The sequence below is a fragment of the Zonotrichia albicollis genome, unplaced genomic scaffold (assembly GCF_047830755.1).
Source record: "Zonotrichia albicollis isolate bZonAlb1 unplaced genomic scaffold, bZonAlb1.hap1 Scaffold_254, whole genome shotgun sequence".
NCBI classification, from domain to species: domain Eukaryota; kingdom Metazoa; phylum Chordata; class Aves; order Passeriformes; family Passerellidae; genus Zonotrichia; species Zonotrichia albicollis.
In genome coordinates this window covers 2,223,116-2,251,011 of record NW_027428428.1, presented here as the reverse complement: position 1 = coordinate 2,251,011, position 27,896 = coordinate 2,223,116, and the positions used below count along the sequence as shown (strand labels likewise).

The 27,896-nt window shown below is 50.5% G+C and overlaps 1 protein-coding gene, 1 long non-coding RNA gene and 1 pseudogene across 3 annotated transcripts in view; 1 reads left to right on the top strand and 2 right to left on the bottom strand.

The window, feature by feature from the left end:
* Positions 1-27,896, bottom strand: part of LOC141727738 (uncharacterized) — a 667,665-nt gene that overhangs the window by 310,254 nt on the left and 329,515 nt on the right. The gene's annotated exons all lie outside the window — the stretch shown is intronic.
* LOC141727745 (olfactory receptor 14J1-like) lies at positions 5,165-9,433 on the top strand. The gene is made up of 2 exons (XM_074534030.1): positions 5,165-5,228; positions 8,823-9,433. The coding sequence occupies exons 1-2, from the start codon at positions 5,165-5,167 to the stop codon at positions 9,431-9,433; spliced, it is 675 nt and encodes a 224-aa protein (XP_074390131.1).
* LOC141727744 (olfactory receptor 14J1-like) lies at positions 24,990-25,922 on the bottom strand (annotated as a pseudogene).

Sequence of the window (27,896 nt, the reverse complement as noted above, 5' to 3'; positions counted from 1 at the left end):
CAAGGACCTCCCCCAGCAGGAGGCGGGGGGAGCCCAGGGGGAGGGAACGGCCCGACCCTCGCAAGAAGGGACGGGGTCAGAGCCCAAGAAAACAGCGGAGCTGCCCGGAAACGTCCGGCCAGTCAACTTCTGGCTCGGACTCTGACTCGAGCTGGGACGGGCTCGAAAGGTGCTCCGAGGATTCCGACACGGACTCGGGCTTTAACAAAAAGGGAGCAGCGGCATACAAGGTCACTAGCTGCAGCTCTCCTGCGTGGGTTAAGGGCATATCAGAGAAAGATCGAACCCCACTTACAGACTGGCGGAAAATAAAAATGGCTTGCGCGGAGTGGGCTCTGTCTGCCACCCTGGTGTTCCCGGTCTGTGTGGGGCGGCAGGCAGATATCAAAGAACCTACTCCCCTGTAAACCCGAAAGACATACAGGCAATTGTTAAAGCGGTTGCAGACAGGGGGATTAATTCTGCCATGGTTTCCACACTCATTGACAGCGTTTTTGGGGGCGATGATATGCTTCCCTTTGATATCAAACAGACTTGCAGGCTGATTTTCGATGGGGTGGGGATGATGGTTTTTAAACAGGAATGGAAGGACAATTGTGTAAAGCAGCTAGCCTTAGTAACAGGGGCAGACCATCCACTGCACGGCTCCAGCATACAGAGGCTAATGGGCACAGACCCCACTATGATCACCCCCCAGGGGCAGGCTGAGGGCCTGCAGGCCCATGAGTTTATGACAACAACCCGTGCTGCCCGAGAAGCTATCCGTGCTGCTTCCAAAGTAATAGCCAGACCATCACCATGGTCCACTATAAAGCAGAGTGAGAGTGAGAGCTTCACTCAGTTTGTGGACCGCCTTCAGGCAGCATTAGATTCCTCTGCATTACCCTCAGAGGCGAAGGGTCCTGTGCTAGCAGACTGCCTACGCCAGCAATGCAACTTGACCACCAAGGACATTTAAGATCACTGCCACCTTGGTCCAATGTTGCTGCCATGATCAGACAGGTTGCAAAGGAAGAACACCTAGCTCCCATCCAAGCAGCAGTTCACACTGCAACAACCAGTGTGATGGCATGCTTTAAGTGTGGCCAGGCAGGCCATGTGGCAGTAAACTGCCCCCAGTTGGACACCCCCACAACCCATACACCCCACTACCAGGAAAGAGAGAGAGACCACCGAGCAACCCGACATCACCTGAGAAGCTCGCACCATCAAAATCAAAGCAGCTACGGTATCTCTGTGTGATCTTGTTTCTAGGGTTAGCAGGCAGAGGAAGGCAGACACAAAACATTACCCTCACCAGCCATTCAGGTGGGTTTTACGCCATCTCTCAGGCGAGGGGGTCATCAAAGAAATTGTCACAGCCAACACCCCATCTTTCGAGTTCAGGCTAAAAGACATTTTTCCCTCACATACAGGGCACCCCAAATTTGAGGAGACAACATTATTTCAGACCTACTGGTGCCCTGCTTCCAACCCAGGAAAAAGTTGCTGTAATTACCCAGGGTATGGATATTGTGGATATTGGGGGTGTGAAACTATTGTGACAAGCAATAGATGGAAACCACAACAGCCTGATAAGTTCCTGCAAATTAAGTATACTCCCCACGGCTGTCTCGAACCAAAATTTGATATGGATCTTGCCCCAAGGCAGGAAACAGCACACCTGCACAGGCTATATAATGACAATCCTGCAGCCGACCCATGATGGCTGGGCCACGGGCAAAGTGTGGACAGCGTTTGTTTATCTCTCTCGCCGCATCTGGGTGAACGTACAAATTAGCAGATTCCCACCTCCAATATCCCAATCAGTCGGACCCAATCTGATTCTTGCAATGAGTAGACCCAGGAAGGGGATCGCAGCTAACGATAGTTCTAGCAACAAAACACAGATGCTAAAACTTACCTCCTCCCCATCCGATCTCTTAGCCAAACCAACCCTCTCCAATCCATTCTTAAGCATGTTAAATGCTACCTTCTTATCACTAAACCATTCCAACCCAAACCTCACAGAGTCATGCTGGTTATGCTATGATGCACAACCCCCTTTTTACGAAGGTGCTGCCCTCGATCTCCCATTCATCTTCTCAAAGTCAGACAATCCACGCCAATGCAGATGGGACGCCCCCTGAAGAGGCATTATCCTAAGTCAGGTTACGGGCCAAGGCAAATGCTTTGGCAATGCAACCTTGGCAAAGCAGATGGGCAATGTCTGCCAGGAATTCATCAAACTTAAGGGAGGGAAGTTCCAGTGGGTGATCCCAGCTGCATTGGGAATGTGGGTCTCTCAACAATCCGGGGTGAGCCCATGTGTACTCCTTGACAAATTCAATCATTCTACTGACTTTTGTGTCCAAGTTTTAATTGTCCCCAGAGTCCTGTATCACCAGGAAGAAGAGGTGTACCGCTTGTTCAAGGAACCCAACTGGCTCCACAAACGAGAAGTGCTAACAGGCATCACCATCACAATGCTCCTCGGTTTAGGAGCTACAGGCGCTGCCACAGGCATCTCGGCCCTTGCAACACAACATCAAGGACTGGCACAACTGCAGATGACTGTCGACGAGGACTTGCAAAGGATCAAGAAATCCATTTCTTCCCTAGAAAAATCCCTTTCCTCGCTCTCAGAGGTTATCCTCCAACACAAGCGAGGACTGGACCTTTTGTTCATGCAGCAAGGAGGCCTGTGTGCTGCCTTGAAAGAGGAATGCTGCTTTTATGCGGACCACACCAGAGTCGTTAGAGACTCCATGGCCAAACTGAGAAACCGACTAAACCTAAGAAAAATGGACAGAGAAGCTCAACAGGGCTGGTTCGAGTTGTGGTTTAACCAGTCCCTATGGCTCACCACCCTGATTTCTACCCTAATAGGCCCACTCACTATAATCTTACTAACCCTAATCTTTGGGCCTTGCATATTAAACAAACCACTGCTATTGGTTAAAAAGAATTTAGAAACGGTTAACATTATGTTTGTCGAGCGCCGACAATTACTTAAAGGCGTGCCAGTTACTAACACACTTATAATTTTATACTAATTTTACTAACCCATGAAATTTTGTAATCTCTAAATTTTATAATTTTATAATATTTTTACTAATCATGAGGGAGGGGGGAAATGTGGAGAGTTAGGGATATGCTTGTGGAAGAAATCGGGCTGTACGGTCAGTCAGGACATGCCCCTCCCTGCAGTCCGACCTTTGCTCCGTACCTGGCCACACCCAGGCGGACTTGAGGAGAAGGAAATGACACTGACTGCCCAAGCTATAAAAACCCTTGTGACCCCTCAATAAACGCCATTTGCTGTCCACCATGTTTGTGTCAGGAGCGTATGGAACGAATGACCCTGGGCTTTGGGCCACCGTGCCGGACTAAGAACCAGGTCGCCACGCCTTGAGAAGGCAACAGTATGGTGAACCAGATGAGGAGCTAATACATAATTGCCTAGAGGGTATAAACTATCAAACTGGAGTAAGAGAGGACCTGACAGATCAACCACTCCAAGGTGGGAAACAATTGTACCTCGATGGATCTTCCCGGGTAATAAAGGGGCACAGGGTATTGGGGTACGCTATAGTGCATGCAGGGTTAGTGGCCATAGAAAAAAAAAGTTACCTTCCAACTTGTCAGCCCAAGGTGTGAGTTATATGCCCTAAAACGAGCTCTGGAAATAATAGCACAGAAAAGGGGAACAATATATACAGACTGAAAATATGCTTTTGGAATAGTGCATATCTTTGAAAAATTTTGGGAAGAGAGGGGGCTATTAAATTCAAAAAGGAAATGGACTGATTCACGAAACTTTTGTCTTAGAAGAGTTAGAAACCTTACAATTGCCAGAAGAAGTAGCAGTGGTGTATGTTAAAGGGCATCAAAAAGAGGCAACTCAGGAGGTGCGAGGGAACAATTTAGCTGATTTTGAAGCTAAAAATGCAACTGAATCAGAGACAGATAAACTAATAATGGTATTAACACCCATGAGAGGAATGAAAAAAGTCCCTGTGTTCAGTGGGACAAAAGTCAAAGAACTCCTTAAAACAGGAGCCAAGAAAGATAACGAAGCGAAGTGGAGATTAGCAGATGGGAGGAAAATGTTGAATAAACCCCTTGCCAGGAAAATGTTAGAAGGCATACATGGAACAACACATTGGGGTAAAAAAGCATTAAGTGATCAATTTCTAAGGGATTGGGGATGCAAAGGAATTTTCAGAATAGCTAAGCAAGTAACTGAAGAGTGTGTGATATGTCAACAAGTGAATAAGAAAACCATGAGGAAAACACCCAGAGGAGGGCAAAAACTAGCCTTAGGGCCCTTCCAAAACATCCAAGTAGATTTTACCAAGCTTCCCCAGGTACAACGGTGGAAGTTTTGGCAGTGAGAGTAGATCATGTGACTCACTGGGTAGAGGTGGTACCCACTGTGAAAGCCAATGCCAATGTTGTGAGTAAAACACTCCTAGAATCAATCATTCCCCAGTGTGGGATGGTAAACAGGATTGATTCAGACCAGGGAACTCATTTCACATCGAAGATATTGCAGGAAGTTTTCAAGCTGTGGGAGTGAAATGGGAATTACACAGTCCATGGCATCCAGAGTTCTGGTTGTGTAGAGAGAATGAATCAAATCTTGAAAAAGCTCTAGTTAAGCTAAAGATTGAAACCCAAATGTCATGGATAAAATGTCTCCCTTTGGCCTTATTACGAATTAGAACCCAGCCCCAGTCTGATCTGGGGGTCTCACCCTATGAAATGATGTTTAGGTTACCCTTCCTGACCTCACCCCAGAAGGTTGCCACCTATGAGGAAGGGGAAGCCAATGCCAAGAAATAAGTTATGTCCATAGCACAAACCTTAGAAGGGCTAAGACATAAAGGGGCAATTCCTCAAACTACCACCCTGGATTTCAGAATCCATAATATTAATCCTGAGGATTGGGTGATGATTAAATCATGGAGAGATCAGCCTCTTAACTCCTCAGTGGGAAGGTCCCTTTCAGGTACTGCTCACCACCGAATCGGCCGTGCGAACTGCAGAGTGGGGATGGACTCATGGCAACAGAGTCAAAGGCCCAGGAGAAGAACCCAAAGAATGGACTGTAACATCGAGGCTGGGTGAAACAAGATTGACTTTCAAGCAGAGACTGAGAGAGAACCAGAAAAACACCAAGATGCCCAAAAAGTACAGTCAAGCTTCCACCAACCAGCTCGAGAACTGTCTTCCTGTTTTCATGGGTGAGAATTACCAGCATCTGTTGAGGGGAAGTACACAAGGGTCTGTACAAGGCAATGGGACAGTTTCTTTAAGAAAATAAGACAAAAGAAGGGCGGAAAGACCACTTGGCCCCTTTGTTTGCTACCAAGAAGGCTCCATTGCCCTGCTGTGGGTAGCAAACCCGTAGGCATGGTAAGGCAGGGACCAAAGGCCATACCAGACCTCTGTCATTCCTCAGTTGTCTTTTAATTCAACAGGGACTGGAGAGCAGGACCGAGTTGGCCTCTGTACTCACCCCTAAGATGCACCAACAATGGGTAGCAGCCACATGGGTACGGTAGATGGGAGTCAAAGCCATGCTGGACCTCTGGGATTCCCTTTTGTCCATTCCAAATAAGTGTGTCTAAGGAAAACCTGAGATTTTTTCTCCTGTTCCCACTGTCCTTGCCTATATTAATAGATGCTGGTATGACTCATTCAAGAGAGAGAGAAAATTTTTTACTTAATTGTTTGAGCAAAATGACTTAGAGAAAAAGAAAAGGGGGGCCTGTTATAGATGAGTAATCCTATGGCTGACTCTCACAATTAAGGGGTGAATATTTAATATACGTTAAGAGACATTTTGTAGATGTATAGTTATCCATCCCCTCCCCCTTGCATTGTTATCACAGGATGGCCTCATTAGTTGGGGCATTTGGGAGGGTGGGCTTGTTACTATGGCAGCACCTGAGCTCCAGTCAAGGTGTAAGACAGTGATCTCCACCACTGGACAGAGAAGAAGGAGTCAATTGACAAGACTTTGGGAGGGGCTAGAGGTATAAAGGACAGAACATCCATTTTGTAGATGAGCACACAGTGACTGAATCCTTTGCTCCCGGTGCTTTATTCTTTTCTTTATTCAGTCTTCTGCTGTATTTTCAAAAGGCCTTAATAAAGCATTTAAATTTTTGAAAGTAAAAATAGTTTCTCACATGGGGTTTGGGAATGTGAGGCAAGGTTGTCCACACTGAGTCAGCTGCGAGGTACAACTTCACTGACCTGGCCAGACCTCCTTAGGAGCGGCCCTACATCAATATCAATCACAGAATGCTGCAATCACATCTTCTTTAAAGAGCACAGCAATAAAATACACTCTTTAAAAAAAGATTGCCTATTTTATAGAAGCTCTTTGAAATATCTCTCCGTAACTGTAAAAGGAAAAGTCCTTGCTGAACTGAACTAGACCAGAGGGAAATAAAGGCAGATCCATGGTTTGTCAGAAATTGCTTGACCCTAATGAACATTTGGAGCTTAGCCCTTGAAGCCCAGGGCCTGAGAGTAGATTGCACAAACCCTTTCTGGAGTCAGAGTCGGAAGAAAACCCCAAAGTGTCTTGAGGAATCGATGGGTCCCACTGAGGTCCATCCCCAACACAGGCTCCTCATGGACTCCTTGGAGGAAAGAAATGGAGGCAAGGATGGCAAAAAACTGCTTGGACACTCAGTGTGGAAAGGAAAATCCAAAGTACCTAAAAAAACTTTGAGTATTTGAAAGCATTAATGAGCCCCACTGAGTGGTGTTACTGACAAAGCCTCCCAAGGGACTAATTACAGCAGAAAATTGGAGGCCATGATTGCACAAACCTCTGAGAGATTCCAAGGAAAAAGCCAAACCCAAAGTCCTTTAAAAAACCTGCAGTCCCTGGGAGCATTCAGGAGCCCCCAGGGCCATTCCTGGCGAAGAATCCCCAGGGACTCCTTCCAGCAGATCCTTGAGGCCACTGGGATGTGGGCTTGGGGGGGATGCTGAGGGCAGGACAAGGGGCTGACAGTGCCCAGCCTGGCTGGGGCTGTGCCAGGAGGCTCCAGTGCCTCAGGATGAGGTGTCTCCTCCCAGCCCTTGGTGGCACAGACCCTGCTGCTGTTCCCCAGGGCACCAAGACTTGGCTTCTCTTTGTCCTCACCTGTCATCACTGCCTGCAGTTCTCTGCTCTGTCTGGGGCCTGGGGGACACTTTCGCAGTCGTGTCCCTCACTGGGACCCATTAAAAGTCCAAGAAACTTTGGATTTGAATTCTGACTTGGAGCTCTGCGGAGGTTTCTTCAGCTCCCTCTCAGGGACTGATGCTCAGGGCCTGAGCACAAAGTCCCAGAGGCTCATTAAAGTCCTTGTGCTGTGTCTGTGCTGCTGAGCTGGGCTGGGCTCCTGGAACAGAGGCAGCTCCTGGTAACCAAGAGGAGCTTCAAAAGCACATTTCTCTTGATGAGCAGCTTTTCTCCAGCCCAGCAGGGCTGGGGCACTGCCTGCAGCCACCCTGGGCACAGCACAGAGGCACAGAGAGCTTCAATCAGTCAGGGCTGGGAAGGTGCTGAGAAGTGCCTGGGGCAGAATCACTGCCAGCCCTTGGCACAGGAACCTCTGGCTGCAGGACAATGCAGCTGCAGCTCCTGGAGCCATCTCCTAAAGCTGGAACATCCCAATGCCTGCAGACCCTGTGAGTACATTCTCTGATTGTCTCTTGTGCAGAGCAGCCAGGGGTGCCCAGGGCTGTCGTGCAGAGCAGGGTCCTGCAGCCCAGGGCGCTGTGCTGGGGCAGGGACTCTGCTGCCTGCCAGGGACAGCTCTCAGCCGGCCCTGGCAGCTGCTCCCAGCATGGGGGACAGGATCTGGGTGGGAGGAGACAGCTGGTAAGGCTTGGAAATGTTCTACTTGCGTGGGGTGGATGCTGCAATGTTCAAGACTGCTCCCAGCATGGCAATAAACTGCAGTACATTTGCAAATAGAATATAGAGGGAGCACAGCAAGGCGGGAGCTGCATAAAAGGGAAAATCGTGCTCTTTATTCTACTAATCTGGGTTGCCTGGATGGTAAGTTGCACATAGCTGTTAATCTCTCAGTTCAAATTTATAAAAATAAAAATGTTATCTAGGATGTGAATAAACCAGACACTGATGAAAATCAGCACAGGGCCCCTCACAGGCAGCATCTGTGTCACTTTTCCAGCCTCCTCAGGGTTGCTCTGACGTTTCCATCAGAGCCTGCAGAGGCAGAGCTGCCCCTGGGCAGTGCCTGAGCTGGGAGGGGTCTGCAGGGCAGAGCTGAGCCCCCAGGGCTGGGCTGGGCTTTGGCAGCACTGGCAGGGCCCAGCCCTGGGCACAGGGAAGCAGCTGCTGGCAGGGACAGCTCCAGGCAGCAGAGCCCTGGGAAGGCAGAGGAGGCAAATTGCCCCAAAGCTGTGCTGGGATATTTAAGCCCTCCCCAAACCCAAATTCTCCGTGATTGCTTTTCTTACAGATCCCCATGCCAAGGCACAGCAAATGTCCAACAGCAGCTCCATCAGGCACTTCCTCCTGCTGGCATTGGCAGACACACGGCAGCTGCAGCTCCTGCACTTCTGCCTCTTGCTGGGCATCTCCCTGGCTGCCCTCCTGGGCAACGGCCTCATCATCAGCGCCGTAGCCTGCGGCCACCACCTGCACACGCCCATGTTCTTCTTCCTGCTCAACCTGGCCCTCAGCGACCTGGGCTCCATCTGCACCACTGTCCCCAAAGCCATGCACAATTCCCTCTGGGACACCAGGGACATCTACAAAGGATGTGCTACTCAGCTCTTTTTCTTTCTGTTCTTCATCTCAGCAGAGTATTTTCTCCTTATCATCACGTGTTACGACCGCTATGTGTCCATCTGCAAACCCCTGCACTACGGGACCCTCCTGGGCAGCAGAGCTTGTGCCCACATGGCGGCAGCTGCCTGGGCCAGTGCCTTTCTCAGTGCTCTCATGCACACAGCCAATACATTTTCCCTGCCCCTGTGCCATGGCAGTGCCCTGGGCCAGTTCTTCTGTGAAATGCCACAGATCCTCCAGCTCTCCTGCTCCACATCCTACCTCAGGGAACTTGGGCTTCTTGTTTTCTCCATCTGTTTATCACTTGGCTTTTTTGTGTTCATGATTTTCTCCTATGTGCAGGTCTTCAGGGCTGTGCTGAGGATCCCCTCTGAGCAGGGACGGCACAAAGCCTTTTCCACCTGCCTCCCTCACCTGGCTGTGGTCTCCCTGTTCATGAGCACTGCAGTGTTTGCCTACTTGAAGCCCCCCTCCATGTCCTCCCCATCCCTGGATCTGGCCCTGTCAGTTCTGTACTCGGTGGTGCCTCCAGCCCTGAATCCCCTCTTCTACAGCCTGAGGAACCAGGAGCTAAAAGATGCAGTGTGGACCCTGATGACTGGATGCTTTCAGGAACATTAAAATACTTGCCCGATACTGCCAAATATGTGGAATAAAAGTAATATTTGATCTATTTTGTTTTGTTGTAATTTCTTTTTCTTTGTTTTACTTATTATATCTTTTCAATAGAAAAAGTTCATTATTTGTGCCATTTCTCATTTTGTTTCCCTCCAACTTCCCTGTGGCCACAGACTGTGTCAATGAGGGGCTGCTCCCCCGGTGTATTTAAAAGAACTTAAGGATCTCCCAGCAAAGTTTTCTGCAGAGATGCCCTTTTGTTGCCTTCTCTGGAGCTGCAGCAGCAATGTCTGTGTGCAGAGCTGGGGGCAGATCAGTGCTGGCCCAGCAGCTGCGCCCAGCAGCAGCAGCACTTGGTGTTGCCAGTGCTGCTGCCGTGGCCCTGCCCCGCTGTCCTGGTGGCCCTGGTGTTGCTGCAGGGCCTGAGTGCTCTCGGGGCCGGGCACAGCCCTGGGGGTGGCAGTGCCGGGGCTGCAGCAGGGACAGGCCATGGGCACTGCTGGGGCAGCGCTGACGCCTCAGGCCAGGGCTTGGGGGCTCCAGGCTCCTTGCCCAGGCTCTCTCAAGAACACAGCCAGGCCATTGCTCAGCACAGAAAAGCCCCGTGAGCAGCCCCAGGCTGGCCGTGGGCAGGCTGGGGACAAACAGCATGGCTGGGGCTCTGCAAGGGCCCTGGGGCAGACGGGAAGGAGCAGCAGAGCAGGGGCTGATCCATCCCCAGTGCACTGGACAGCCCAGGACAGCGTCCCAGAGCGTCCTTATGGAGCTGCCAACAACATCCCCCCTCTGCAGCCCTGGCCTCTCCCCCAGCTCACACAGGTGCCCCATCCTTGCAGGCACAGACACGGCAGCACTGGCTCAGCAGCCCCTGTTTGCATTGCACAGAGCAGGGGGAGCACCCCCATGCTGTTGGTGTGGGGACATGAACCTGAGGGAGCACAAATGCCATCAGCCCCTGGGGCCAGCAAGGGCTGGGGGACAGCAGGGAAACCACTCAGCTTTGTCCTGGCCTCTGCAGTCAGCCAGAAAGTTTGTTCCCATCAGCTGGGAGTTTCCTGTGCCACTGCAGACTCTTGCTCAGAGCCAGGGCTGCCTGGCAGCCACCCCTAAACTGCCCTGAGCATTTCCTTTCCATTACCTTTGCTTTCTTTACTTTTCCCTGGAACAAATTTGATCTTTTTGCTCATCACAGGGGGCTTAGAACTGGAAACAGCACTCGAGGTGCTGCCCAACCAGTACGGAGCACATGGGAAGAATCCCTGCCCTGCTCCTTCTGGCCACACCCTCCTGATCCAGGCCAGGAGCCATTGGCCTTCTTGCCCACCTGGGCACACTGCTGCCTCATGTCCAGCCTGCTGTTCATCTGTCCCTGCAGGTCCCTTTCTGCCTGGCTGCTCTCCAGCCACTCTGTCCCCAGCCTGTAGTGCTGCAGGGGTTGTTGTGGCCAAAGTGCAGGACCTGGCACTTGGACTTGTTAAACCTCACCTTGTTGGATTTGGGTCCTGGATCCAGCCTGTCCAGGGCCCTGTGCAGAGCCCTCCTGCCTAGCAGCAGATCAATACTCCCAGCCAAATTGGTGTCACCAGGATTCCATGAGGCCCCAAAGCATCCCAATGGTCTCTATGATTCCATGAGGCCTCCCAGTGTCACAAGGTCCCTTTGGTTCTATGGGACCCCTTGGTGTCACAAATTCCCTTGGATCCTTGGGCCTCGCAGTGTCACAATGCCACTATGGCCCCCAATGTCCTGCAGTATCCCAATGGATCCTTGGTTCCATGGGGTGTCTGAGTGCAGCAATGCTCTCCTTGCCTCCACAGTGTCACAAGGGCCTCTTGATCCCAATGGCCACCATGGTGTCAAACATCTTTCCTTTATTCCAGGAGTCCCTGAGGAGCAGCACTGGCCCCTTGGTTCCATGGGGCCCTGCAGTGTCACAATGGCCCCATCACGACACCAGGTCCTGCTCTGTCACAATGCTCTGCATGGTTCCACAAGGCCCTGCATGGTCACAGAGGCTTCTTGGTTCCATGAGGCCTCAGAGCGCCACAATGAATTCCTTGGTGCTGCAGAGTCACAATGGAGCTCTGGTGACACAAAATCCTGCAGTGTCACCAGAGACCCTTGGTTCCACGGGGCACCACAGTGTCACAATTGTTCCCTCAGTTCCCAGAGTCCCTGCAATGGTGCAATGGCCCCTCGATTCCATTGTTTCCAGGCTCTCCCTGGAAACTCTCCTTGGTTCCACAGTGGCACAATGGCCCCTTGGTTCCACAAGGCCCTGCAGGGTCACAGTGGCCTCTGTGGTTCCAGCAGGACCCAGACTGTCACAATGGACTCCTTGCTTCCATTAAGCCCCACAGTGTCACAATGGCCCCCTGCATCTGCGCTGCCATGTCACACACAGTGTCACCATTGTCCCCTTAGTGCCACCAGGCCCCTTGCTTAGTGTCACAATGGTCCCTTGCTTCCCCTTGCTTGCAAGGTGCTCTGCTCTCCCTCAGATGCTCTCTGAGACATCCTATTCCAGCTGGGCACCTCAGGGCACAAGTGGCACTGCCTGTCCATGGGTACACAGCTGATGTCTGCCTGGAAAGCAGCAGAGGTTTTAATACTGGTTAGTTTCCTAATATACAAATGGATCTTTGTTACCTGGGTCATTTGAGTATTTTTAAGCCATGGCATTTTTTTCCCACCAGGAACAGGAACTTCCTGGGAGTGTAATGATGGCAGAAGAACAAATACTGATCTTCCTGTGGACTTGTGTCACCAATATCCAGTGTATTGCTTCCTCTCAATCTTCCTTCATGTATTTCCAGCTCTCCTGGTTACATGGCCATGTCTAAGGACGCCCCTTCACTAGAGCAGCTGGATCAATGTCTACCTTGCTGTTTTTTGATTTCCTCCTCCAGATGCTCTCTGGTCTTTCAAGTGCCCTTCAAATGACTGGTTTCATGCTTTGAGGTGCAGAAAGTTGCCCCATATTTCTGAAGTTCAATAAATATCATGTTAGTCAACATCTTAATTGCGTTTATATCTATCACTTAGTTTTTCCTATGTCTTTGCCTAAAACTGTTGTGTACAGAAATCCCTTGGGGATGGGGGAAATTTCAGATGCTGCTGGTACATCACAGAGAGCTGAGGAAAGAGCTGTGAGGGATATTAAACTGTTCAAATGTTCGACTGTAGCATAGTGTGTGTTTTATATGGGTTTATTGTAAAGTTGGTTCTTTTTTATAAGTTAAGAATTTGGTTTGACCCTCTGTTCCCTCCATGTTCTCCCTCCTAATGGTTTGTTCCTCCTACCTGTTGCCTGTCAATCATTGTAACCGTCCCCTCTCATGTCAAGAATCCTCTATGTCAATCATCCCTCACCTAGAATATGATTTTTCCCTTCAGCCTTTTCCCTCCCCTGGGAGCTTCCTATTGGTTCAGTTGTGTCCCTCGCTGCTCCCCTGGGTTTTGCTCATTGGTCCCTCGTGTCTCTTCTGTTGCCCCCATCCCCTTTTTAAGTGCCTCCCTAACGGTTTTTACCTGACACCGTCACTGGCCCAGCCTGGGCTAAAAAAGTGCCTTGGCATCCACACGCGTGTCCACTCCTTCATTCCATCACCTCAGTTCTTCACAGTCCTGCTCTCGCCTGCATCACCACACCGCAGACGGAGCCAGTACTCAGGGGTTCTTGCCGAGAACCTGGGAGTGGCGGGATTCATAGTCGCCACCAGTCACTCCAGGAGCGGCTAGCCAGCCGGTCAGCTCCAGTGGCTGCGAAAGTGAGACTGCGTTCAACGTGTGTTTGTTGGCAAGAAACCTTTCTGTGCCTCTGAGTGTCACCAGGCCCTGAGCCCAAAGGACACAAACCTGATGAGTTGTGGTTCCCACTGCAGGGGCTGCACTTGGACCTTGGCTCTGTGTCCGGATTTCTCCCCCCGAAAGGTTGTGGTGGTGGAGCCCAGCCAGGGACCGCCAAATGTCCGGTTTATCTCGGCTGTTTGAGGGGCCTGGAAGGCCCGGGGTGGCCTTGGGGCAGCCCGCGTATCGAAGGACGAGAAGAGGCTTCAGTTCTTCTTTCTGGTTTTATGTTTATTAATTGTTTATCTAAAAGATGTTCTTTCAGCCACCAGAGATCTGCTCAGCAGTCAGCCATGGGCACACTGTCTCTGCCCTCCCGGGCAGCCACGTATCTTTATACCCTTTGTTACGTATACAATATTTATCATTTTTCCCCAATACCATCTATTCTTATAACTCGGTGTACTCTTAGTAATAACCACTCCAAAGGTGCCACCGTGGCCAAAGAAGATGGAGGAGAAGAGGAAGAAGAAGAAGGACAGGACACACCCCAATTCCTCCATCTTACTCCTCTAAACCCCCCTGTACATAAATCCTAAACCCTGTTTCTCACCCTCTAATTAGCTAATCTTTTCACCCTTCACCCTGTGAAGCCCTCATCCTTGTCGTCTCCTGTGTAGGGTTAAAGTCCAGCTACCAGACACTTCTGGCAACATTCCAGGACTCCCGAGACCCCCAAGCTGGTCTCGGAGGCTCAGCATCTCAGGACTGAGATCTTGAGATCCGACAGCTCTGCACAGGAGAGCTCTTCATCCCCTTTCTCTCTTTTCCTCCCTCTGGGCATGGAGGGAGCTCCTGACTTCAGCCTGTGACTCATGTGTGCAAAGAGCAAATCTGTGCAGAATTGGGGAAGGGAGGGTTTGGGGGGACCTTGGGATCTGTGCTGGGCTCAGAAGGTTTTCCATTGCTCTGAGACTGTCTGCTGTGGAAAGTGGATTCAATATCCCACAGAGTAATGACTTTTGCATTGATGGAACTGTGCCTTCCCTTGGCTTTGCTGACTAACAATAAATGAACATCTGTCAGTGTCTCGGGCAGCTCCTTCTCCAAGGAAAGCAGGTGGGAGTTGGAGCCAAGGAGCTGAAAGCTGCAGGTGCAGCCTGGGCTGGAGGGAGCTCAGATTTGCACAAGGCTGCTCTGAGTGCCAGTGCTTGGATGGGGGAAATGGTGGGGTGGGGGTAGGGACAGAGTCTGATTGATTGTCAGCCATGGAGTGTCTTGATTTTCATATCCATTCAAAATGCATGAGGAGGTACTTGGATGCAGTGTCAATTGGAGACTGCACATATCAATGAATTATCAGGAAAAAAAAGCTAAACAGGACCTGAAAAATCCTTTCTCACTGTCTTTTTAAATATATTGCATTCACTGCAGATATACTACTGAGATCTGTCTAATTAACCACAAAAGATTTGGAAATTAAAATCAAATTATCCCCAGAGGCTTGGCTTGTTAAGGTGTTCTGAATGCTAATGAGCCCTGGGACACTGAATTCCTGCACTGAAGAGCTGCAGGCTGAACAAGCCTCTGGAGCAGGAAAATTCAGCAGCAGCCTCCAAGGTGCTGAGGATGTCAGCAGCCCCCACTGAGGCCATCCCTGCCCAGAGACCGTGGGGGAATGGGCAGACAAGGAGAGCGTCCCTGGGGCTGGGGCAGCACAACTCAGAGGCACCAGGGGCTCCAGCTGGGCAATGGAGTGTGGAATGTGGCTGGGAAAGCCCTGCCTGGGCTGGGCCAAGCAGGACACACAAGCCCTGACTGCTAAAACCGCAAACAATTCTCTCAAGGAGACATTTAAAAGGAATTACAATTGTTTGTGTACTCTGAGTTGGATGAAATGGAGAAATACCAACTAGAGATTCTCAGGAGCTCAAAAGAGCAAACCAGTCTTTACTGGTAATTTTAGAAAATCAGAGAAACCTTGAAAAAAGGTTTTCTATGACATTCAATCAACAAAAAACACTTCTCAAAGCATTGACTTGGCCCATTCAACTTCACAAACGCTAAGCCTTTTCAATTTAATGTTAATCAAAATTTGCAGGAGCAAAGAAACAGAAGAAGACACAGACAGAAAGAAAGACAAAAAAGATACAGAGAAGCACACACAGAGCTACCAAGCCCTGGATTCCAGCACTCTTCAGATGGAAGTTCCAAGAGGAGGCAGGGTCAAGATGTGTTCTTGCCTTCTGGTCAGCCTTCAATACGCCTTGGTCTTGCTGGGCCCTTCCCCCAGGTGGGACTTGCGCTCATTTGGTCCCTCAGGAGCTGGGCTGGGGCTGCAGAGGTGGCTGTGTGTGGAGAACCTGGTGCAGACATGGCTTAAAGAAAGAGGCCATGAAGGTACTCAGCTGAGGGAAAGATAGAAGCCTTCTGTAAAGCAGCCTTTCCCAGGCTTGATCCTGTAAATAATTAAGGTTCTCAGCCACCTTTTATATAAACAACAAGATTCTCAGACTGTTCTGTCCTTGGCTGCTACTGGGAACAGATGGCCGGTCTGGGAACAGATATGAAGGTTTTGAGAACTTTTCATATCATGGTGCGAACACTGATCTTGGTTTCAATAAACTAACTTCAGGTATTGTAAACAAAAGGAGGAGCTGAAGTTTTCTCTACAGCCTATTGGGAGCTCAGATTTTGCAATATGCATGAAGTGAATTAGCACTGTTATAAAAGGTGTCTAATTTGATCAATAAACTGGAGTCGATGCTGATCAAGAAAGGTGGGTCCACTCCCTTCACTTCAACATAATGCTACCACCCGACAGTGATACTGTGATGCATCATGCAAAGTGAAAACCAGGTCAGGTCCTAAGCAGCGGGACGGCAGAAAAACACGATAAAGCGGATAAAAAAGAAGCTGATACGCGTCGTGTGCCTCGAGTGATCGTAAAGACGAGCTCGACTGAGACATGCTGCCGTGACCTTGAAGAGGCTGCAACCAGCGCTGGAAAACTTAGGTAGGAAAAAGGAAAGCAGCATATTTATAAAAACCGCAGATTAAGGGGATGAATTTGCAAAAGTATTTAACAGGACTTTGGACTGATGGCTGTGCTGGAGGGGTTTTCCTTAACCTCCATACGATTTACGAGTTTAATGGATGGCGTGAATTCGGTGATTTATCATGGGACAGTGATAAAACTGTCAAGACGTTGAGCAGCCACGCCGAACGACCGCCTGTAGTGCTGCGCTGTAGCGGTGATAACAGAGGCAGCGGCAGGGAGAGCCGCCGCCGCGGGGGAAGCCGCGCCGCGAAAGCCGAGCCGAGCTGCGGCCACGGAGCCCGGCCTGCTGTTGGCGCATGAAGCCCCCGGGCCCGGGCCGCGCCCCGCAGCCTGCGCCAGGCGGCCACCAGCAGCACCAGCAGCGCTGCAGCCATGCCGGGCCTGGCCCTGGCGGGAGCTGAACCAAGCCGCCGCCGCGCCGTGAGACCAGAAGTTTTTTCGCCCGCTCCGACACCGCGGGGAGCCGCCGCGGGGGCAGCGGGGCCGCTGCGGGGGGAGCGGCCACGCCGTCATGGCTGCAGTGCGGACGGAGCGCGCGCCGCACCCAGTGCGGGGGGGCTCGGCCCCCCTTTCGACACACGCGCCGCAGGGAGCAAAACTCTTGGTGGCTCTGCTCTAAAATGGACAAATATTGTTATGAACAAAAAATTCAGTTAATATTTTTTTTGTGAGAAAGAGTTGCAGGGACGCAGCCAGGTCTCAGGCGCTGCCAGGATTCTTAGTGCTTTGTTATTGTAATACCGGGTCCTTAAGGCTTATCTCCTCTTTTGTATTAGTAAAAAGCCTGGCTGGGTGCGGTAGATTGCTCTTCCCCGAGGCAGTGCTCTCTTACAGCATAGGGAAGACACCTGAGAGGGTGGGGGGGGGTTATGCAAAGTGACTCCAAAGTCCAGAATGCTTTGTGGGACCCTGACTCCAGAGGCACAGAAAAAACCCCAAAAACAACGAGCCAAATAAGAGTTGAGAGACTAAAGTGATGTCTGGACGTGAGGAGCCGAGTGCTGAGCCTGCAGAGATGCTGAACACCTTCGGAGCCCCTCTCGCCCTGAGCAGAGAGTCGTCCGGACGCCGGGACCAGACAGGACCAAGCCAGGGAAAGCAGCACCTGACGGGGACATCACGCCCTAAGGCTCCCATGAGGACTGGATCCCCGACTCTGCCCCTAGTGGACAGAGCTGCGCATATCCTCCTCCTCTGAGTCGCCCTGGGAGACGCGACGGGGACTGCAGCCCTGCCGAGCCGCCCAATCCTGAGCTGATCAATTTTAATAAAGGCATTAAAAAGGAGAAGAAGTCTCCTGGCCCTGTTTATTTCAGCTGGGGGCGCTCGTCCGGAATAGCCACGCCGTAAGAAGACTCAAGACTGGCCATCTTGGACTTCAGGACAGCTGGCTACCAGGACCAGAGGGATCGGCTCAGGAGCAGCGACGCAGAGGAGCACCGGAGCACCGGATTGGTGAGAAAGCCAGTGGCAGGAGCGGGAGACGTGCCTATGTGTGTGTGAATGAGATGAAGGCCGGCAGCCGGACTTTCGAAGTGAGAGGGACTCCTCAGTACCGCGGTTCTGGACTCCTGCGAAGGGGCTGGCCGGGAACAGGGGGCGGAGCTTGGATTTAGCGTGAGTGAGTCGTCTCCCAAGGGGGAATAAAGGGCTCCCCCCCTCCGGGCGTGCGGAGGGAATATTTGTATGAGTGGCACGCACCCAAAATAGGCCCTGACAGAGGGAAGTCAGGCAGATTTGTCAGTCCTGAGAAGGATTTGGGTAGCATTTGTAAGTCTCGAGAAGGATTCACGTAAGATTTTATCAGTCCCGAGAAGGATTCGGGTAGCTCACAAGCCCTGCAGGCAAAATTAAGTCCTGGCACAGGACCCAGGCACAAACCCCAGCGAAGGAGGCTGTGGTTTGCTTTTAAGTCCTGATACGGTGAAGCCTAAAAATTGGTGGGTTAGGCAAACTAAAATCAGGCAGTTGTTTTTCCTGACTGAGGGAGTCAGGCATGACCCGGATTCTTAGGCCGAGGTTTCGTGTGTTCAAGTCCCGATAGATGTAAGACCTGACGTGGGGAAAGTTGGGCAATCAAGAGATTGGGGAGTTGTTTCAGTATAAAGTCCTGAGCATCAGGCAGAAATTTGAAGTTTCAGTGGAGGAGGCTGAAGCTCCTCAAAGAAGGTTCTTTGTTGAAATTACTGGTCAGTAAAGGCACCTTTGGGATTTTTTACTGTTGAGACCTGTAAAATGGGAGGGTGTAATAGTAAAAAGACCGGCAAGAGGCTGAGGGACATACCTCCCAATAGTCCCTTAGGAGAACTGTTAGTAAAATGGGATTCTAGAGAGGCCACGGAGGGATTAGATAAAGGGAAAATGATCCATTATTGTATGGAAGTGTGGCCAGAATTAGAGTTACAAGGAGGATGGCCTTGGTGTGGGACAAAGGATAAGTGGATGTGCCAACAATTAAATAATTATCTGACAGCTCGAGGAGGTACTGATCCTGAGCAATTATTGTATGCAGCCTGCTGGTTAAAGAGCGCTGTTGGGGATGAAGGGGTGCGAATTTGTAAGGTACAGAGGAAGAAAGAGGGGAATGAAGGAGGGGATGATAAGACTAGTAAAAGATGGGATCCCCTGGATTATCTTCCTCCTTCTGCCCCTCCACCTTATAATCCTCTTCTTCAAGCACCTCAAATGGCAGGTCCGGTTCTTCCCCCGGCTGCCATCTCACTACCACCTGTTCAAACTCCTCCTTCTATCTCTTCAGCTTCCGCTATGATAAACCCAGTATCCCCTCCAGCTCCTTCTGCACCACCACAAGTGCCTACTCCACCTGCTGCATTCTCCACCCCTTCTCCAGCTCCACTTAATATTCACTCAGGCTCTTCTCCCCCTCCTATTGCTGTCCCTTTACCTCCTCCTAGTTGGGACACAAATGCCTCCTCGCCCGATAAACAGCTATCAACAAATACACCTGCTGATGGGCAGAAAGTTCAGGGTAACCCAGATATCCCTCAAAGTAGTTTGGCATCTGAAGATGGGCCGTACTGTAGTACCAGATCCAAGATCTCCAAGGCAGAGAGACTCTTTCCCCTCAGAGAGGTTCCTATGGGAGGAGTAGCAGGAGGTGTTGGCTTTGTGAATGCTCCCCTAACTGCTTCTGAGGTGAGAGGATTCAAGAAAGAGTTGGGGCGTTTAGTTGAGGACCCAGTGGGCATAGCTAACCAAGTGGATCAATTTCTAGGTCCAAATATCTACACTTGGGGGGAGATGAATTCCATCCTGAGCATATTGTTTTCCCCAGAAGAGGTCCAGATGATTAGGGTGGCTGGCATAAGAATTTGGGAGAAAGATAACCGTCCAGGACCCCAGGTGCCATCAGGCGAACAGAAATTGCCACTAACGGATCCCAGCTGGAACCCTAACCAGGAGGAGGGGAGGAAGGCCATGAGGGAATATAGGTCTTTGATAATACGGGGAATCAAAGAGTCAGTTCCCAAAGGAACTAACACCCAATTGGCATTTGAGGGCATGCAGGAGAAAGAGGAAGCTCCTGCTGCCTGGCTTAATCGCCTAAGGCGGAACTTCCAGTTGTACTCTAGAATAGACCCAGACAGCCCAGAAGGTCAAATGCTACTAACAGTCCAATTTGTTACCAAATCTTGGCCTGATATAAGGAGGAAACTGGAAAAGATGGAAGAGTGGCAAGCGAAGGACATAAATGAGTTATTAAGAGAGGCATTGAAGGTGTATTTAAGGAGGGAGGAAGAAAAAGCAAAGGCCAAGGCTAAGATCATGGTTGCTGTAGCTAGGGAAAGTGCAGGGTGGGCGGGTCCACCACCAGGAGGAGGCAAGGATAGGGCTCTTGTACTGTCAAGTGCAAAAGGAATGGAGACCCCTCAAGTCCCTTTGAGAGAACGACATTGCTATTACTGTGGAGAGCCAGGACACACCAGGAGGTTTTGTAGAAAGCTCAGTCTCGATGTGGCAATAGCCAGGGAACAAGATGATGTCTGGAAAGATCCTTAGAGGTGATGAGTAGAGGGTCAGGGGCTTTACACTTTAGGGGACCCGATGAAACATCTAAAAGAGCCCTTGGTAAACTTTATGGTGGGACCCCTAAACGAAGAATTAGAATTTTTGGTTGATACAGGAGCAGATAAGTCCTGTCTCAACAAAATAACATCTGAAGTTAGACAAAAACAGCTAGGCAGAAAGGATATCCAATAGCACCAAAACCGGCCAGTAAAACTAAACTTGTAATAAGTGGTGTGAAAGTAAAAGGCACCTTATTGTTGTCTTGTTGTGTGTGTGAGAGTGAGTCACAAGCAAAGTCAGCCTCAACTTCCCGGGCAGGTGGGAAGGGGGCAGTGGAAGTGTGTGTGTGTGTGTGTGTGTGTGTGTGTGTGTGTGACCTGCAAACCAGGCTTGTGTCCCCCAGGCGGGTGGGGGCTGTGACCAAGGTGTGTGTGTGTGTGTGTGTGTGACCTGCAAACCAGACTAGTGCTCCCCAGATGTGTGAGGGAGCCGTAGCTGTAAGAGTGTGAGTGACACCCAGGCAGCCTCACAGGTGAATGTGCACCAGGGGCAACCAGAGTCTGGGCCCTTCCAAGAGGCCCAGAGATATGAGACCTGTGGGCCAACCCCAAGGTGAGGGGGGGCTATAGGGACCCGTGATTTTCTAGCAATAAATTTGTGTCTTAAAGGTGTGGAGGAATGTGTGAAAGTGAATGAGAAATTGGAGAGTGAATATAAACAAATTAGAATAGAGGTAATGTAGTTACAAGTTTTACCACATTTTCTTAGAGGGAAGTGTATTGTGTAGAAGAATGGTGTAAAGAAAAAAAAAGAAAAGGAAAAAATTAAGTGTAAGGAGTTGAAAGAAATATTTAAGCTGTAAGTGAAAGTAAGAAACAGAAGCAAGAGATAAATAAATAACATCTTGAAAAATAGAACAGAAAACCAGTGAATTAAATACACAGAAAAATAGGAGAATAAAAGTACTTTGAGAGTTAAGTTAGCTGAGAAATACAACTCCTTGCAAAATACAGAGTATGTAGAAGTTGATGAGAGAAACATACAAGCTATGGAAAAAGAGAAATTACTGATAACATTAAACAGAGAAGCTGAGTTTTGATAAAATCATTAAATAGCAGACCATTAATACCTGTGTTTGAAAGCCCATTTCAGGTACTCTTACTAATTCGACTGTGAAGACCAAAATGAAAAAGGTTGGACTCACATCACTCTCACCCCCTGGCATTGGACCAGGATTCAACACCAGATTTTGTTCCCTCTGGCATTCTGGCATTGGACCGGAGTGCACCCCATTCTCCCTCTGGCATTGGACCGGACTCCACCCCTTTCTCCTTCTGGCATTGGGCCAGAGTCCCAGTTTTTCTCTCTGGCATTGGGCCAGAGTCCACACCACTCACCTCCGGGCACTGGATAAGGATTCATCCACTTCACAAGCTAAATCACCTGAGTATACTGTGACAAAAGGACCAAAGGATTTAAAGTTGACTCTTAAAAGGAAGAGTCAAAAAGACTGAACTGTGTGGGAAAAAATTGGCATCAAGAGTTCTAATATTGCTTAAAATGTTTCAAAACTGTTTTGTGTAAATTATGTTGGTAAAAAGTTTAAGGCTGTAAATAAGTAATTCTAGTTTAAGTTCCCCAATATACTTCTAAAGACTCCAGGTTAACCCTCTACAGAACACTCCCCTGGGGGGGAAACTAAAATTTGTAGGGAACAGACCAAGAGAGGCTTAACCAGAGAAGCGGGTAGAAGGGACTCTAAAGAGCTTGGAAGCTTCTCCTCAGTAAAATTCCCCAAGAGGCAAGGCCGGGTGGGCAGGCTGTGCAAGATGACCCATACCGGACTCTTGGGAAGGGTAGTAATGATGGCTCTGATTGCTGGTGGTGCTCAGGGGAGCCCAGCTGAGCCGTGCAGAGAGTGCTACCAACCCCTCTATGAGGAGGAAGTGAGCTCCTTGTCAAGAGTCCACATTAGTTCTAACCCTGATGATGTTAACCTCTCCCACTTGGTCCTTTATCAGAAAAATAAGAGAATGTATTGGATAGCCCAGAATACTGCCACTTTTAGGCAGCCACTCCTAGGAGAGTGCCCTATAGAGGAAGCCTGGTTTTGCTTTGAATGTGATGCTGCTGAAACAAGCTCAGCAGATCTAGCAAAAAGCAAAGAAATGGTGAAAATGGTAAGAAAAATTGTTTGTTACAAGTATTTATATGAGTGTACTGGAAAAGAGATAAACCCCTTTTGGAACACATTTCAGGGGAGCTCTAAACCCCTAAGTTTGATCTCATCTGGCAACTGCATTGCTAGGGTGATTACACCAATTTTCTTATTACCAAAAGAAACTGGATCAAGTTTGGGAGTTCCTATATATAATGATTTGGGAGAAATTAAACAAAACCGGGAAAGTGAAATAGAAATTGAGAAAATCCAAAATAGTAGAAGCCAAGTTCGGATCCCAAAATCTGTGTTGAACAAAGTCATCCGGCTCCAGGCATCTCTGCAAAAAACTGCTGGGAGATCTTTTAGTTACTTTAAAGGCACCAAGAGCTCATTGACACAGTTTGTGGCCACAGGGAAGGAGGAGAGAAACACAATGAGAAATGGCAAAAACAATTATATTTGTTAGTTAACAAGATTAAAAAAGTAAAATAAAAAGAGAAAGAACCTCCAAAATGAAAATAACAAGAAGGATCAAAGATCACTTTCATTTCAAGTGATTTGCAGAAATTGGCCAGCAGTTTATTGTTTCTGAAACCATCATGGAGACCATTGGGACACTCAGGGGCCTCATGGAACCATGGTGATACCAATTTGTCTGGGAGTGTTGATCTGCTGGAGGGTCCTAGACAGGCTGGATCTAGGGGACAAATCCAACAAGGTGCAGTTTAACAAGTTCAGGTGCTGGGTCCTGCAATTTCACCACAACAACCCCTGCAGCACTACAGGCTGGGCACAGAGTGGCTGGACAGCAGCCAGGCAGAAAGGGACCTACAGGGACTGATGGAGAGCAGGCTGGATATGAGCCAGCAGTGTGCCCAGGTGGGCAAGAAGGCCAATGGCTCCTGGCCTGGATCAGGAACAGTGTGGCCAGCAGGAGCAGGGCAGGGATTCTTCCCCTGTGCTCAGCACTGCTTGGGCAGCACCTCGAGTGCTGTGACCAATTCTGGGCTCCCAACTTAGCAAGTACATGGAGGGGCTGGAGCATGTCCAGAGAAGGGCAACAAGGCTGGGGAGGGGTCTGGAATACAAGTCCTGTGAGAGGCAACAGAGGGAGCTGGGGTTGTTTATCCTGGAGAAGAGGAGGCTCAGGGGAGACAAGACAGTGTCAGGGCACAGATTGGACTTGATGATCTCCATGGCCTGTTCCACTCTTGCTGATTCTGGGATTCTCTGAATCCACCCTTGGAGCAGTTGCAGGATGAGCACTGGGCCTCCTCTTCAGAAGCTCCAGCAGCCCAGGTCCCTCAGCTTCTCCTGCCAGCCCCAAAGCCCATCCTGTCAGTCCTGCAGAGCCTCTGCAGCTCCTCCTCACTGCCCAGAACAGGGAGCCCCAGAGCCAGACACAGCAGCCCAGATGTGCCCCCCTGGCTTGGGGTGCCTCTGGCAAGGGAGCAGCGTGAGGCACTGCAGGAGCCTGCAGACAATTCCTGCAGCACTTGTAGGATGGTCCTGCTCCCCAAGGGACGTTCCCATGGTGCCAAGTCAGGAACTGCAATGGGGAGTGGGGCCAGAGAGGAAAGGGCAAACAGGGATGGGCTGTTTGCAGGGGAGGAAACAGGGGTGGGCAACAGGAAGAAATCTGGATCAGGAAAGAGGAAGGAAAGCAAAGGTGAAGCAAAGGAAATGCTCGGGGCAGTTAGGGGGTGGCTGCCAGGCAGCCCTGGCTCTGAGAAACAGCACCTGCAGTAGTGGGATAGGAAACTCCCAGCTGATGGGAACAAACTTTCTGGCTGACTGCAGAGGCCAGGACAAAGCTGAGTGGTTTCCCTGGTGTCCCCCAGCCCTTGCTGGCCCCAGGGGCTGATGGCATTTGTGCTCCCTCAGCTTCATGTCCCCACACCAACAGCATGGGGGTGCTCTTGCCTGCTGTGTGCAATGCAAACAGGGGCTGCTGAGCCAGTGCTGCCGTGTCTGTGCCTGCAAGGATGGGGCACCGGTGTGAGCTGGGGGAGAGGCCAGGGCTGCAGAGGGGGGATGTTGTTGGCAGCTCCATGAGGAGCACTGCCACCCCCAGGGCTGTGCCCGGCCCCGAGAGCACTCAGGCCCTGCAGCAACACCAGGGCCACCAGGGCAGCGGGGCAGGGCCACGGCAGCAGCACTGGCAACACCAAATGCTGCTGCTGCTGGGCACAGCTGCTGGGCCAGCACTGATCTGCCCCCAGCTCTGCACACAGACATTGCTGCTGCAGCTCCAGAGAAGGCAACACAAGGGCATCTCTGCAAAAAACTGCTGGGAGATCTTTTAGTTACTTTAAAGGCACCAAGAGCTCATTGACACAGTTTGTGGCCACAGGGAAGGAGGAGAGAAACACAATGAGAAATGGCAAAAACAATTATATTTGTTAGTTAACAGGATTAAAAAAGTAAAATAAAAAGAGAAAGAACCTCCAAAATGAAAATAACAAGAAGGATCAAAGATCACTTTCATTTCAAGTGATTTGCAGAAATTGGCCAGCAGTTTATTGTTTCTGAAACCATCCAGTCATCAGTTTCCACACTGCAGCCTTGAGCTCCTGGTTTCTCAGGCTGTAGATGAGGGGGTTCAGGGCTGGAGGGACCACTGAGTAGAGAACTGACAGGGTCACATCCAGGGATGGGGAGGAGATGGAGGGGGGTTTCAAGTGAGAAAACACAGCAGTGGTGATGAACAGAGAGAGCACAGCCAGGTGAGGGAGGCAGGTGGAAAAGGCTTTGTGTCATCCCTGCTCAGATGGGATCCTAAGCACAGCTCTGAAGATCTGCACATAGGAGAAAACAATGAATACAAAACAACCAAATGATAAACAGGCAGTAACAGCAAGAAACCCAAGTTCCCTGAGGTAGGATTTAGAGCAGGAGAGCTTGAGGATCTGTGGGATTTCACAGAAGAACTGGCCCAGGGCACTGCCATGGCACAGGGGCAGGGAAAATGTACGGGCAGTGTGAATGAGAGCATTGAGAAAGGCACTGGCCCAGGCAGCTGCTGCCATGTGGGCACAAGTTCTGCTGCCCAGGAGGGTTCCATAGTGCAGGGGTTTGCAGATGGACACGTAGCGGTCGTAGCACATGATGGTCAGGAGATAGTATGCAGCTCCAATGAAGAACAGAAAGAAAAAGAGCTGAGCAGCACATCCATTGTAGGAGATGTCCCTGGTGTCCCAGAGGGAATTGTGCATGGCTTTGGGGACAGTGGTGCAGATGGAGCCCAGGTCGCTGAGGGCCAGGTTGAGCAGGAAGAAGAACATGGGCGTGTGCAGGTGGTGGCTGCAGGCTACGGCGCTGATGATGAGGCCGTTGCCCAGGAGGGCAGCCAGGGAGATGCCCAGCAAGAGGCAGAAGTGCAGGAGCTGCAGCTGCCGCGTGTCTGCCAATGCCAGCAGGAGGAAGTGCCTGATGGAGCTGCTGTTGGACATTTGCTGTGCCTTAGCATGGGGATCTGTAACAAAAGAAATCATGGAATAACTGGGTTTGGAGAGGATTTTAAATATCCCAGCACAGTGTGGGGGCACTTTCCCCCCACTTCCTGTCCAGGGCTCTGCTGCCCAGAGCTGTCCCTGCCAGCAGCTGCTTCCCTGTGCCCAGGGCTGGGCCCTGCCAGTGCTGCCAGAGCCCAGCCCAGCCCTGGGGGCTCAGCTCTGCCCAGCAGACCCTTCCCAGCTCAGGCACTGCCCAGGGGCAGCTCTGGCTCTGCAGGCTCTGATGGCAACGTCTGAGAAACCCTGAGGAGGTTGGAATAGTGACACTGATGCTGCCTGGGAGGGGCCCTGTGTTGATTTCTGTCACTGCCTGCTTTGTTTAGATCAGAGATTTTTTTTTTTTTTTAATTTGCCTCAAGCTGAACTAAAATGAATATCTATGGTCAATTTCCCATTCAGGTAACCCAAAACAATAGATTGAAAATGCAGGACTTCCCCTTTCCTGCTACCCCTGTCTTACTATGCTCCCTGCATAATCTACTTGGAAATGTTCTGCAGTTAAATGCTGGGATGGGAGCAGTCCTGGAAAAGGCAGCATCTTCCCCACATAAGGAGAACACTTCCAAGCCTGACCAGCTGTCTCCTCCCACCCAGAACCTGTCCCCCAGTGCTGGGAGCAGCTGCCAGGGCTGGCTGAGAGCTGTCCCTGGCAGGCAGCAGAGTCCCTGCCCCAGCACAGCGCCCTGGGCTGCAGGACCCTGCTCTGCACGACAGCCCTGGGCACCCCTGGCTGTTCTGCACAAGAGACAATCAGAGAATGTACTCACAGGGTCTGCAGGCATTGGGATGTTCCAGCTTGAGGAGATGGCTCCAGGAGCTGCAGCTGCATTGTCCTGCAGCCAGAGGTTCCTGTGCCAAGGGCTGGCAGTGATTGTGCCCCAGGCACTTCTCAGCACCTTCCCAGCCCTGACTGATTGAAGCTCTCTGTGCCCCTGTGCTGTGCCCTGGCTGGCTGCAGGCAGTGCCCCAGCCCTGCTGGGCTGGCAGAAGAGCTGCTCATCAAGAGAAATGTGCTTTTGAAGCTCTTCTTGGTTACCAGGAGCTGCCTCTGTGCCAGGAGCCCAGCCCAGCTCAGCAGCACACACACAGCACAAGGACTTTAATGAGCCTTTGGGGCTTTGTGCTCAGGCCCTGAACATCAGTCCCTGAGAGGGAGCTGAAGAAACCTCTCCAGAACTCCAAGGCAGAATCCAACTCCAAAGTTTCTTGGACTTTTAATGGGTCCCACTGAGGACGTGTCCCCAGGCCCCAGGCAGAGCAGAGAAGTGGAGGCAGTGATGACAGGTGGGGACAAAGAGAAGCCAAGTCTTGGTGCCCTGGGGCACAGCAGGCTCTGTGCCACCAAGGGCTGGGAGGAGACACCTTGTGCTGAGGCCCTGGGGCCTCCTGGCACAGCCCCAGCCAGGCTGGGCACTGTCAGCCCCTTGTCCTGCCCTCAGCATCCCCCCTAGCCCACATCCCAGTGGCCTCAAGGATCTGCTGGAAGGAGTCCCTGGGGAGCCTTGCTCAGCAATGGCCCTGGGGGCTCCTGAATGCTCCCTGTACGGACTGCAGGTTTTTGAAACGACTTTGGGTTTGGCTTTTGCTTTGGAGTCTCTGAGAGGTTTGTGCAATCCTGGCCTCCAATTATCTGCTGTAATAAGTCCCTGGAGAGGCTCTGTCAGTAACAACACTCAGTGGGGCTCATTAATGCTTCAGGGTACTTCAGTTTTTTTAAGGTACTTGGTGTTTCCCTTTTGATACACACTGTGTGAGAGGTTTGTGCAATCATTGCCCCAATTATCTGTCTTAACGAGTCCCTGGAGAGCTTTGTACTGACACTGAGTGGGGCTCATTAATGCCTTGAGATACTAAAGGTTTTTAAGGTACTTTATGGATTTTAGTATACTTTTAGGTACTTTTAAGGAATTT

Coding starts and splice junctions, on each gene's coding strand:
- LOC141727745 (XM_074534030.1), top strand. CDS start 5,165: ATGCCCAAAAAGTACAGTCAAGCTTCCACCAACCAGCTCGAGAACTGT. Junction 5,229..8,822: donor CTGTCTTCCTGTTTTCATGG/GTGAGAATTACC, acceptor TCTTCATCTCAG/CAGAGTATTTTCTCCTTATC.